This window comes from Nilaparvata lugens, chromosome 7 (genome assembly GCF_014356525.2).
Source record: "Nilaparvata lugens isolate BPH chromosome 7, ASM1435652v1, whole genome shotgun sequence".
Lineage (NCBI taxonomy): Eukaryota > Metazoa > Arthropoda > Insecta > Hemiptera > Delphacidae > Nilaparvata > Nilaparvata lugens.
Genome location: NC_052510.1, coordinates 42,121,465 through 42,135,704, shown reverse-complemented (window position 1 = coordinate 42,135,704; position 14,240 = coordinate 42,121,465). Strand labels below are relative to the sequence as shown.

Genomic DNA, 14,240 nt, shown 5'->3' with positions numbered 1-14,240 from the left:
ACTTTGGATAAGTAAATCATGTGATTGATTTCATTATTGAAATGAACAGTGAGAAGTGGAATGTGGAGTTGAGATTCATAGGTCCGATTTTATTACTGTGATATAGTAAAAAGTTTGTAATCAGTATCAGTTCGAAATTAATTAATATTATTTCAACCAAATGTACTTGTGATATAAAATCGAGATGCAACGAGCAACATCTTAACTGGTCGCTTCTTGTCAACTATATAAATTCAGTATTCCACATCATATTGTCATCTCTCATCTCTTATCGTGACCTTAAGCTGCTGATACACTGAATTAACTGTGGGTATCCATCACTCCGACACTTGTTGATTTTCTTGGACTCCAATCCACCTCTATCAACTTCTGCCTTCTGTGAAGTGTTACTTACACTGTTGTGTAGCACGTTTCTCCTTGAGAACGGGGTCTTCAATTTGGGTCTACTTCCTAGACGAGCTCCTGAGTTTGTTGGAGCTGTATCCCAGCTGACTATTGTTGAGGCCACGACGAGTTCCTGGTCGTGTAGGGGATTCGTCCCAGCTGCCTGATGCTGGAAGTAAGGCAGTGCGAGAGCACAGCCACCCGCAGGGTGGAAGTCCGGCCAAGCAGTGTGCAAGCACGGCGAAGTGAGGCAGTGCGAGAGCACGGCCACCCGAAGGGCGGAAGCCCAGCCATAGCAGTGCGCGAGCACGTCGAAGTAAGGCAGTGCGAGAGCACAGCCACCCGCAGGGCGGAATCCCGGCCATAGCAGTGCGCAAGCACGGCGAAGTAAGGCAGTGCGAGAGCACGGCCACCCGCAGGGCGGAAGCCCGGCCATAGCAGTGCGCAAGCACGGCGAAGTAAGGCAGTGCGAGAGCACGGCCACCCGCAGGGCGGAAGCCCGGCCATAGCAGTGCGCAAGCATGGCGAAGTAAGGCAGTGCGAGAGCAGGGCCACCCGTAGGGTGATTCTCGTTCAATAATAATAATTCATTAGCATTTGAATAATTGCAATATCTCAGTAATTTCCATCTGTAGACTGGCTGAACCCTATGGTTTCGTATAAAATGAGCGCTGCTATCCAGAGATTGTCAGTTTGGAGTAAGGGTAAGCATTCCTGGCCGGCAATTGGGAGGTACTGGGTTCGATTACCGGGCTGTCAAATAATATTTTAATAGTTATGCTCATCGAATTTCCATCTAGCTGTTTACGTTGATGTCAATATTTGCAGTAGCAGAAGTCTTTGGGTGAATTACAGAATTTAATTTGGATTTTCGTTTAATAAAAATAATTAGTTGATTAGCATTTGAATAATTGCAATATCTCAGTGATTTCCATCTATTTCTTGTATTAGTCTCTGAGTGAATTTTTGCCCACACCTTCTTCTACCAGAATTCCCAGTGTCGCTCTGGGCCGACAAGACTCAGTCGGCGTCTGGGGTGGGCCGTAGCAGGGGACGGGAGGCTTAGTGTGGTGTCCGTCAACCACCCTCGTTCGAGTCGGGGGTTGGAACAGGGCCTTGAGCACCTTGTTGAAGTGATTCCCTCTTTTAGAAAAGAGGGGTCGTGCATTCGCACTGCGTAACAGGGTTGGGCGGGGAGTGATAGGAGTGGGAACAGAAAATTGGTTTTTATTAATCAGCTCTTCGTCATTAAAAAATCTGGTTAGTGTATTTATTATTGAACATTGGATTTATAAAATCATTATGAAATTATATATACTGCTACATTATAATCATATAAATTCACTTCTGTTAAGTTATACGACAGTTGATGATTAATTATTAGTACACGAATATTTTCAGCTGATGGCTCAAAAGTCAAGTTTATGATTTTATTACTTGGAAAATGTAGTAATCTATTCTATTTTTATGAATGAATATTTGCATTATTGAATAAATCCTATATATTAGTTAGAATTATTGATCCTAGTATTTCACTTCAAGAAAGTATCGATAAAATTATACAAGTTTTGTAGATGGAAATCTTTCAAGAAGTTTTCTTCTAGAATTAGAATTATTTATTCAAGTAAGTTACAGGTACAATATATTCTGGTTTATACACGAATTCACAATCAATTACAGTGTAGCAGCTAATTATGCAACAAATTTCACATATTATGAAAACTTATTAATTACAATGAAGATTGAATGCAACATAAGAATATTGATAATATAGTTTTGTAATGTAACTACGTAAATTGGCAGTGTTTCAACAATGAATAAATGATAATTTCAATGAATAAATATACACCCCACTATAAATATATGTGTTGGGGTATAAGTTATTAGTTGCTTATTGCGTGTTATAATTACTATTTACAAACTTCATTCACTGATTTGGGATTAAAGTTTTTTATTATAAAATTAGTAAAAATTTATAATACAAACAAAATTATGAAATTGGTAGATGAATATTGATGTTCTATTAAGGATAATAATAAGAGAGCTAATTTTTAGAAAATAAAAAACAGTAAAGAGAAAAATGAAGAATGAATAGTTCCAATATTTACAGTCTAACTAAATTTTCACAATTTTCCACTCCAATATCAAACAACCAGGAAAATAAACTTTTCTTGAACCTGTGTCTATTGAATTCTTCCCTAATGTAACTTGGTATTGAATTGTGAATTTTTGGTCACAAATATATGTAGTTTCTTTGCCCAAATGTAGTGTTCATCCTTGGTACTATCAAATTCGTGTTTCTCTGCCTTGCTTGATGGTTATGATCTGCCAGTCTCATGTGTTCGTTGTTTCTCCTCATTCGCGTGATGATAGCCTGGATGTAGAGTTGTCTTACACTCAGTACTTTACTGTCCTTGAAAAGAATGTTCGTGAGGAATTGATTGTCCTTGAAGCCTATTATTTTTAGTATTCGTTTTTGAAGTTTATAGAGAGGTTCAACATGTATAAAATTCGTAGCTTCCCAGATAATTATGACGTATCTTGAAATTTATTGCACTAAAGAAAAATAAACAGTTTTTAATGTCCAATAGTTGAGGATTTTACGGAGTTGATAGAATTTGTAGAGAAGCTTCCTGATCCGGGTAATTGATAGATTAATGTGCTTGTCCCATTTGAATTTGTTGTCCACTATTGTTCCTAGATATATTATTTCATTGACTTGTTGAATTGAAGGGCAATCACACGGGTTGTTGGTGCTTCCACAGTGATGCAGGATTATTGAGGAATCCGGTGGTCTCGTCCGTTCTGTCAGAGAAAAGGCTAAAAATTTCGTTTTTGTTGTATTTACTGTGAGCAAATTTTCTCTCAACCATTTATCGACTTTCATCACTTCTTCCTGTGCCAGATTAAAAACTTCCTCCCAGGTGTTTCCTTCAAATAGCATACACGTATCATCAGCAAAAGCTATTACTCTTCCTCTTATCTCAATTGAACATAGCTCATTTGCATATGCCAAATACAGAATTGGCCCAAAAACTGTTCCTTGGGGAATCCCAAACTTCATCGTTTGCTCTGAACTGAGATGTTCTCCAACCTTGACTTTCTGACGCCGGTTACAGAGGAATGATCTAAACCATTCTAGAGGAACTTCTCTAATTCCCATGGCTTCTAATTTCTCCAGCAGCAAACTGTTATTAACAGGGTCAAAAGCTTTAGCTAGGTCCAGGAACACTGCTGCACATTTTTTGTTATTTTCCAGCTTATCTGTGACAAAATTTGATAATTCTAATACCGCATCTTCTGTACTCCTCCCCTCATGAAAGACAAATTGATTCCTAGATAGTAATTTTTTTTCATTCCCATGAAATTCACGAGACGTTTCTTTATCAGTTTTTCCAAAATCTTAGAAATATTGCTTATAAGTGAAATAGGCCTGTAATTGGTGGTATTTGTTTCATCGCCTCCTTTATGTAATGGTCTAACACATGTCTCTTTCATAGCTTTTGGAAAAATTCTCTTTGACAGACTTAAATTAAATATTTATGTGGATTAATGGTTTTACAATTTCATTTTTTATCGACTTCAATGTTCTATTATTGATTCTATCAAGTCCTGGAGCACTGTCATTTCGCAAACTACTAATAGCTTCAAGAAGGTCATCTTCAGTTACTGGGTGAAAGTAGATGGAGTGTAGAGTTCTTGTGACAGGTTTATATTGGGATATGATTTGGTCTAGTGGTTTTCTCAAGAAATCTATTATTGTCTCCACCATTTCTTCACCTACATTTGTGAAAAAGTTATTCATGTGGTTGAGCACAGTTCCTGGATTTTCCTTTAGATTCAAAATCCTATCATCTTCTTTAATAGCACTCAATTTCATTTTTGTTTTTGATTTAGAGTCAATAGCATCTTTGATCACTTTCCAAATTTTTTTATTATCCTTTCCAGCTTCATACAGTTTCTCTCTTTAGTATTGGTCCTTTTTTCCATGAATTGAAGCTGTGAGTGTATTCCTATATCGACGATAGAAGTTGGTTGAGTTAATGTTGTTTGGGTCTTCCTTTCTTCTTTTGTTGAGTAGATTTCTGGTTCTTATTGCTGCTACTATACCTCTTGTGATCCATGGTTTGATGGGTTTGTACTTCTTTTGCCGCCGATGCTGCTTGATATTATTTTGTATATGTTGTCTCAGAGTTGATAAGGTGTCATAAGATGTATCTGGATTATTATATACACAATCTGGTGTCTTCCATGAGTATGGTCTCCGGGACGGGAAAAGCGTTCCCAATCGTCACTGGATGTCCTCTTGCTATTCCCGATGGAAGTTGCAAGGTAGAAGAGCCCTGGAACCGGGCGTCACTTGCGGTCGCCGAGTCCAACAGCTTGGTCACCGGTTTCTCCTGAGACCAGGATCGATGTCTCGGGGTCGGGAAAGGGCTTTTCAAGCTTTACTCGAGGTCCTCTTGCTATTCCCGATGGAAGTAGCAAGGTAGAAGAGCCCAGGAGCCGGGCGTCACGGCTGGTCACCGGGTCCCTCACCAGGGGAACCGGCTGTCTCCTGTGGCCAGGATCGGTGTCTTGGGGTCGAGAAAGGCCTTCACAAGCATTACTCGAGGTCCTCTTGCTATTTCCAATGGAAGTAGCAAGGTAGTATAGCCCTGGAACCGGGCGTCACGGCTGGTCACCGGGTCCTCCACCTTGGGAACCGGCTATCTCCTGCGGCCAGGATCGGTCTCTCGGGGTCGAGAAAGGCCTTCTTAAGCCTTACTTGAGGTCCTCTTGCTTTTCCTGGTCCTCTTCGTGAAGTTTCTGGGTCCAGTCAGGTTTTAGCCCAAAACCAACTTGTCGCTACTGGTCGAATCAGGCAAGCTGGCTGCTAGAGGTTGCAGAAGTGGTCGTACAATACTTGCCTTCCTGCGAGTGTTGTTTCTTGGAGCTTCCAGTGTCTCCTATTATCTCCAGTAAATAGAAGGCGCAATTCGAAGTATTCAAAGGAGTAGGAGTAGACTCTGGTCACGAGCTGTACTCACTCTCTGGCTGTGTGCTGCCTTCTTCAATAGTTCTCAACCGACTGTCTGTCCTAGACTGTTCTTCTCTGCTACTCGGCAAGCCTCCCTCGGCAGCCGAGTGTGAGGGGGTAAGGGTGCGCGGCATAGTTGAGTAGTAGCTCAGTGCCTGTCTCGCTCGTTGAACTACGAGATCTTTTGATGAGATTACCGAGCGTCTTCAAAACTAGCTCTAAAATCAATTCCCTCACTAGTTCCTACACACTGTTCCTACTGAGGGAAGGGGTGAAAGAAATGGGAAGGAAGGGGGAGGGTGATGATGAGAAGGGTATGCAATATACATATATCCCCAAACACCGGGTACATGCTGTCGCATGTTCTCGGCTCGATCCTATTGGAGTAGAACTGCTTGGTCGCGCCGTGCTCTCGCACTGCTTAGATGCGCCGTGAAAACTGATCAATTAGGGGTGAAAATGTCCAATAGTTCATCAAATGTTTGTTGTTTGTGTAAAATTGTAGTATTTTTTTTTTGCTTTTCACACAGATAATGTTCAGTGTAAATAATTGAGAAATTTGTGTGAATAACCATTGTTGAGATATTTCAAAGTTATCTTGAACTTTATCATTCTGTTATCTCATCTACAGGATAAGTCGCCATTTTCAATGTGCAAAGAGTAACATCAAAAATATACCTACAATATTCCAGTCAGGAGGATTATTCATAAGCTTATTCATATGAAAAGATAATGATTATTGATTTTTGATATCCAATATGATTCTTTTTCCAATTTTCAACCTAAATTTAATTGAAAAATTTTCATAACGGCAAGGGAAGTTGTGTGAGTGCGCCACAGCAGATTCTTCTTCTGAAGACTAATGCTCGCTTTTGATGGTGGTCCAATGGAAATCCATTCTCGAAATTGATCGAAGAATAAATAATTATACAAGAGAATGGAGACCATGATCTTATTCACCTCAACTATCGGCTTATCAATATTTATTCAAAAAGAAAAAAAAATACTTCCGGTTGTCAATCCATCAATGTGTTCTTCCGATCGAATTCGAAATTTTTAATTACTCTATTCTACCTACAAACATAAGCTACTCTCAAACGTTTTCATTCTGGAGTAGATCCAATTTTATGCACTCATTTTACAATAAAAGTATATAGCTTAATCTACGATTATGGAATAACATCATAGTACTCTTTTTTGAAAAGTTATCAATATAAAATAACAGATATTGAAAGCAGAACTTGAAACAACTAGTCAAGAAGATAGCTTAATCTATATAATTCCATAGAATGAATTCAGATTGTCCTATGGAGTGCAAGATAAGAGTATATCACGTGTCATAGCGTTGGAAGACATCAGTCATTCCCATACATTCATTTGTATGTATACTTTCAGTACTCTGCTATCATCTGAAAATCAAGTTTATGGGAGAAAGAAAAATTGTTATTCACTGTCCCATTGCTGGAATGATTTGTGTTAGTTCTAAATGATGGTGTTTGAATCTATTTTCGCTGTTTCAATTGCTATAGATTGTACAAGACTATAATTATCACTCGATCATTCTACCACTCTATATATATCTAATATAATATTATCAAATTCAGTCAGTTCATAACCACACAGTTCTGGACTGAACAATTCAATTATTGAATGAAGAGAGATAATTTTGCCTTTGAAAAATGTTTAGATTGGATCAATAGCGAATTACCAATAGCAATTAATTCTCATCACAGTGTATTTCTCATTGTTGTAGCACTCCTAAATGAATTGCAAACACCTGCTACTCTTGCGCAATTACGTAACAAATTGATATCAGAAGAGAGGTAAGATTAATTAGACAATATGTGCGTTTATGGGAGGTTGCAGTGCATGCACGACTTCGACCAATGACAGTGGGATGCGTTCGGTGGGAGCTTCTGACAGTTCAGTAACCGGTCGCCATCTTGGATCAGAGTGGAGTGGTATATGATCACATGAACCGCTCGAAAAGTATGCAACACAAACTGGTAACCAGGATCAAAGCCGTCCTATTGGTCGAGAGTTAGAGCACGGAGTAAAGAACACTTATAATGGTTCCCTTATTCCGGCTTAAACACTTATGGCTTCCTTATTCCGGCTTAAACACTCATGGTTTCCTTATTCCGTGGTTAGAGCATTGGTCGTCTGCTGTTAGGCCAGTTATGTTGTCTCCAAAACGTTCACGTTTACATAATTATCATGGTTATCGACTTCTATTTCTCCCTACTCTTCGAAATTGATTTCATTGTTAACAGCACGAGCCATTTAAATTAAAAAAAACTTGATCGGGAAAAAAATTAGGGCTTTTATAAGAACAAACTAATCAATATTCCAGATTTGTTGTGAAAATTCAACATAGGTCTAAAAAAATGCTATTCACCTGATGTAGTCAACATTACATTTTTGCTAATGTCTGTTGCAACCTAGATAAAAATAATATTGGCTTGGACAAGCTTGTATTATAAATTAGAATATATAAATTTCTTCAAAGTATGAATAAATAATAATTGAGATGAATATTTTAAAAAATGGACTCTGTATACGATTAATTTCAAAAGTGCACGCCAAAAACTCTAAACCAGTTCCATATGCGTTCGGTGGGAGCAAGTAGTGGTGCACCAGCAATACCTACTATTACTTAAGTAATAGTAGGTATTGGCACCAGTCACTTGCTTCATGTTTACTTGTCAATTGGTCGAAGCCGTCCGTACATGCACCGCAACCTCCAATGAACTCAATCAATATTGGGTCTGAACCTGTATATGAATGAGTATTAGGCCTAGTGTATGTTTGTATGTTTCCTAAGGACTCGCAAGCTATCGATACCTATGGAAATTAACGAATAATTATTTTGTGGTTGAAAAAAAAATCACCACTAAAGCTGGATTCCCGGTTCAGTATCAGTATATTTGTCTGTTACTTACACTAGTAGTTCTGTGAACAGTAGAACTCACGCAGTATTCTCATCCACAAGTATCTGATGTCACCTGCTGTTTTAAATGCTAACAAACTCAGTTCACGTTTGAATTTGTGTTCCATATGATGTAATTTATCCACTTCGGTGATAATCTTTTCATCTGATGAAAATTAATTTTTTTCACAATCAAAAATATTATAATTTCTTCAGCATTATTCAGCTTATTTGATTATTTTTAATCAACTATTAAAAATTAGTTCTTTCAAATGTAAGAATATTGATAGTGATAGAGCATAATAATACCATGACTGCAAAACAAAATATTGAAACCAAAAACCTTAAAGATGTAGCCTATATTATGCATCAAAGGTCTTTGATTGAAACTATCCCATATTATATCAAGCGAGCAATTCTGTATTTATATAAATATCTGGTCATTTTTCTATCTGGCTATTTTCATATCTGGTTATTTATGTTTTACGGATCTCGAAAACGGCTCTAACGACTTTTACGAAATTTGGAACATTGTAGGTTCATGATATATTCGATTGCAATAGGTCTCATTTTTTGGAAAACTCGCTGAACGACATAAAGGATAATTCATCCTTGGAGAACAGATGATAATTAATTTCGTCGTCTCTCGATAACAGAAGATGCGTGTGCCTGTTTGGGAGAGAGTCGATATTATTTCCAGCTTTGTAATCATAGGCTAATCAATCAGCAAGAAATTTTATCTAGCTAGACAATTTAATCGATTTGATCAACATAATCTGATTTGTTGACATGACATGATAATCCTCCTAAAGCTGGAGTATATCATTATTTTCAAAGTTGATAATTTTTCTTTGACAATTTCAAGTAATTAGTGAGTGTTATTTTGTTATTCAATTTGGTTTGTAAATAATCTAAATTATATTTTTTTGTTTTCAAATGTTTGAAAAGGAAATTGAACCTGAATTCTAGTGTATGGAACATAACCTACTTTCTGGTCTATTTATAGAGTATAAATCAAAATTCAGGAAAGAAACAGTTTTGGGCTGTGCCTGTTAGTACTTCCCCAATCATTTTAAAAAATTGTGTTCGATTCATTTAGGCGAGCGATGCGAGCCCGCTGATCTCATTTTCGGACGAACCAGTCGGAGCCGATCGGGCGGAGCCCCCTGGCTAGACGGATATGGCGAGCGAAGCGAGCCTGACGGCTAGTACATAATATACAATGTACCTAGAATACAAGGTAGTAGCCACATAAAGATGCGCAGTAACAAATCCAAACCAGCTGGTCGGTGTCACGTCAGTGGTGCTCTAAAATTCTATACTTCCTATCTTTTCAATGTTAAATTGAGCAACTTTGTGAATGTTTTTCCCGAAAAAAACATAACTTTCATGTCCTATCGACATTCCCTACGATTTATAAAATATTTATCTACAATTTTTTTAGAAATTCAATACTTTTGGACGGCTGGATCTTTCAGAATGTTCGATATTGTAAGAGCCTGCACATTGAATACCTGTTGCTCTCTTATTGAAAATTAACATGCTTTCCCTGGCTCTTTTGTAATTCAATTACTCAAGTGATGAATTTGATAAATCGATCATAAAATAAGAAAAACGTGAAAACATTACTAGAGTAAAACATTATTAGAATATAATATTATTTCTCTCAAAATCCTTGATATCTTGTCTGTGTAGCCTACTGTATATTACATAGAATCAGTAGAATAGAACATCTTGCCGGTTGAACATCTTCAATCCTTAAAGAATGCACTCTTAATTTTATTCCAAAAAATGATGTACACATATCCACATACTTTAACCAGGCGATGGTTGTGTGCTACGGTCATATAAAATATTCATATTTATTTTCAGCAACTTTGTAAGTCATTTTATAAAAAGTACATAACTTTCAAGTCCCATCGACATCTCCTACGATTTATAAAATATTTATCTTCAATTATTTTTATAAATTCATCACTTTTGAACTCCTAGAATCTCCCATAATGCTCGATAATGTAAGGGCCTACCGGTTTGGAGATACAGAACTCTCATTTTATACTACGAGAAGGGATAATCTAGAATGAATAGATTTAATTTGGCAAAATTTTAAAAGATGAATGGCTTCAGAAGTTTTCTACTGGAGTTTTTTTATTCAAAGTTTTAATATCCCAACAATTATAAAGTTGAAAAAAATGTACTGAATGTAGCCTATTTCTCCTAGTAATAATTTGAATGATAATATAGGCCTATATTTTTTCAATCACTGTTTTATCATCATAATAGTTAGGGTTGGCTTGAATACTTCAATAGCTATCTTGAACTTTCTCGTTATTCATTACGATGTACACATTCGAGCTGTTTCCTTTGTTCATTGTGATATTCTTCTGCAATCTCAACCAATATCTATCCTTTCAAAATTGATTCTAATACCAATCTCAATGCAGAAGTCATATAAAGGAAAAGCGAATATTAATTTGATAAAAGTTCAAGAGCGGTTGCAGAGAATAAAGGCTGTTAGTGCAGGGCATTTTAACAGTGATTTGGAAGGAAAATGTGGATGATCAATGGATGAAGATGGTAAGCGCGCCACTTTCCTTCCTTATGATATTTGATGATTTTGTTTGTTATAAACAATCAATTGGATCGATCAACAATTAAATTTCGAATGAATTTTCGATAAAGAACTCTGGATTCAAAATTATTACTACTCAGTGACCAAGGCACAATCTAGAAACATACTTTTCATCACATATACATCACTCACACTCTATCTGGAAGAAATCCCCAAAAAGGAACAAAAGAGAGTGTATGGGGTGATAGTACAACACTCACATCATAAATGCATTATGAACTGAGTAAATTACAATTTGAAAAAATATCTTTAAATATGCCCAACTCTGGTTATAGGAGAAGAATGTAAAGATTGATAAGAATATTGGAATTTACCACACATCATCCTGTTTTAAGTGTATGAGAGTTCAATTATGATTTCTAGAATAGAAATGCTCTCCGAGTTGGTTGAAAAGATTGTCCTTTCGTGGTCTTTCAAACAGGCATGCAACCGATCACTTGTCTTATAGAATTATCAAGTTTATTAGAATAAATATATTGTATGATACTTATAGTATGAATCCATATTCATACCCATACTTTCCAATGTATGATTCATTTTCATTAAATACATTATTATTGGTGCCGCTCTGTTTCGACATCTTCGGAGAGAAACCCTTTAAGAACATCGTTACCATCTATAGCAACCCGAAGATGTGCGCCTCCATGTTGGTGCGGCTGGCTAACACTTACTCCCATGAAGGGTACGGAGTAAGTCAACCGAAGCGAAACAATCAAGGGTAGACAGCACTCGTAAGCCGTGGTGAAGGCAAGCTGTCTAGGAGAAGGTAACTCTAAACAAATCCCTGGTCCTCCAGGTTGGGGGTTGGGCGAAGTGTTAACTGCTCCACCGTAAAAACTCATTGTTAGGAAACCTACACAGCAGCCTCGGACGGATCGGATTTCAGGAAAAACAAAACGGCAAGCGAAGAAACGTAATTATTTGGTATTTGGAACATGGAATGTGAGGACAATGTTGAGAGCAGGGAAAAATGAATGAAATTGCTGAAGAAATATTGAAATATAAATTTGATTTGGTTGCATTGCAAGAGGTATGATGGAAAGGCCAAGGAAGAATTGGTAAAAGCAACTACTCTCTCCTGTATAGTGGTCGAGAGCAACGAACTGGGATGTTCGGAACTTCCTGATGGAGTTCAAAGCATTAAATGAGAGAATGTGTCGAGTACGTCTTAAGGGAAAATTCAGAAATGTTTCTGTTCTTTCAGTCCACGCTCCCACGAACGAGAAAAATATTGCTGAAAAAGAAGTATTCTATGAACAATTGGAAGATGTATGTGCTGAAATATCTAAATATTATCAATTGATTGTTATGGAAGATTTCAATCCCCAGTTTTAAAAGGAAAGTTACTTACAGCAAGTGGCAGGGAAGTATACTCTGCATGGAAAAACAAATGAGAATGGGTTTCTTCTTGGTCAGTTTACCATCAGAAATGACATGCAAATTAGGAGCACTCAATTCCAACATGAGAGTTTTCATCTTGGAACTTGGAAATCACCAGCTGTAACAACATTCAATCAGATTGATCACGTGATAGTTGATTCCCGTAATGCATCATTGATGTAAGAAGCTGTAGGGACCTAATTGTGACTCTGACCATTTCATTGTGAAGGTAGTAGTGAGACAGAGACTGTCAATGGCGGATGAACAAATGGTTATGCCTATAAGATGGGATGTTGAAAAGCTAAAGAGTGAAAGAGTCCGTAGTGAATACCTCAGATTAATACAGGAAAAAACTTTGAGCTCTTCAGAAACAGATGGTTTTGAAGAAGTATTGACAAAGCTAGCCAATGGCCTGAAGGAAGCAGCAAATGAAGCAATTGGTAAGAAAAGATGGAAAAGGAATGAGGGATGGTACGATGATGAGTGCAGGGAAGCAATTAGAGAGATGAATGAAGCCAGATCTCGAATGATACAACGAGAAACAGGGAGAAATTAAGAAGATTACAAGGAGAAACGAAGAATTGCCAATAGAACATGCAGGACAAATAAAGAGAAGCTTTGAACAAACTGTTAGAAGAAATTGAAAGCTTATATAAACAGAATGAGACGAAAAAGTTCTATAGAGCGATGGAAAAAGTAAATGAAGAATATAGACCAAGAATTATTTCATGCAAAGACAAAAGAGGGAGAGTTGTGAATGGAGAGGATAATATCATGGAGAGATGGGCAGAGCATTTCAGAGAACTGTTAACAGTAACAGATATCAATGAGGAGAATGTACATGAAGGAACAGGGGAGCCACTTAGTAATGAAGCGGAGTTTGTTGCAGGGCCAACATTAGAGGAGACAGAAATGGCTGTAAAGCACCTAAAGAAAGGCAGGTGGCCAAGATAATATATCGGCAGAAATGATAAAGTATGGTGGTGATGACACAGTCAAGAGAATACATATGAGCTGATAAGTATGATATGGAGAGATGAAACTATGCCTCAAAATTGGAACATAGGTATAATATGTCCAATTTTTGAAAAATGCGATAGACTGGACTGTAATAACTATCGTGGAATAACTCTTCTCAGTGTAGTTTATAAAGTCTTATCAAGAGTATTCTTAACAATAGAATTAAGGCCTACACAGAACAAGTGCTTGGAGAATATCAATGCGGATTCCGGCCAGAAAGGGCAACAGCAGATCAAATCTCTGCAATCCGGCAAATCGCAGAAAAGTTTCATGAGCATGACCTGGATTTACATATCTTATTTATTGACTTCAAGCAAGCCTTTGATAGCGTATTGAGAAGTGAGCTGTGGGAAACATTGGAGCAATACGCCTTACCAAAAAAGCTCATTAGTCTAGCAAATATGACAATGAGTAGGACTGCAGCAATGGTCAAAATTGGTAATAAAAGGAGCAGCACTTTTGAATTTAACACAGGTGTCAAACAAGGCGATGGACTATCTGCAATGCTATTCAATATTGCATTGCATAGAGCTATGGAAGGATTAGACAGGTGAAATATATTCCACCGAATGTATCAGGTATGTGCATATGCGGACGATGTAGCAATAATTGCAAGAAGGAAAGATGTCCTACAAGGAACGTATTTGTTGTTAGAAAGAGAGGCGAATGAGATTGGCTTGATAGTGAAGGAAAGAAGAACGAGGTATATGAAAATATCAAGTAGTCGAGCAAGAAGAATTCCACGAAACCTCCAAATTGGAAATAAAATCTTTCAAGGTGTAAGGAACTTCAGCTACTTGGGGGTTGAACTGAATAACAAGAACAAGATGGGTTACAGCATAAAGCAAAGAGTATTGGCTGGAAATAGAGCATAC

The 14,240-nt window shown here is 37.4% G+C and overlaps 1 protein-coding gene across 3 annotated transcripts in view; it reads left to right on the top strand.

Moving 5' to 3' along the window:
• Window positions 1-14,240, top strand: part of LOC111056676 — a 55,162-nt gene that overhangs the window by 18,173 nt on the left and 22,749 nt on the right. For all 3 annotated transcript variants that reach the window (XM_022344065.2, XM_039432809.1, XM_039432810.1), the window contains exon 5: window positions 7,158-7,227. In XM_022344065.2, the coding sequence (XP_022199757.1) occupies window positions 7,158-7,227 (70 nt within the window). The remainder of the gene's footprint in view (window positions 1-7,157; window positions 7,228-14,240) is intronic.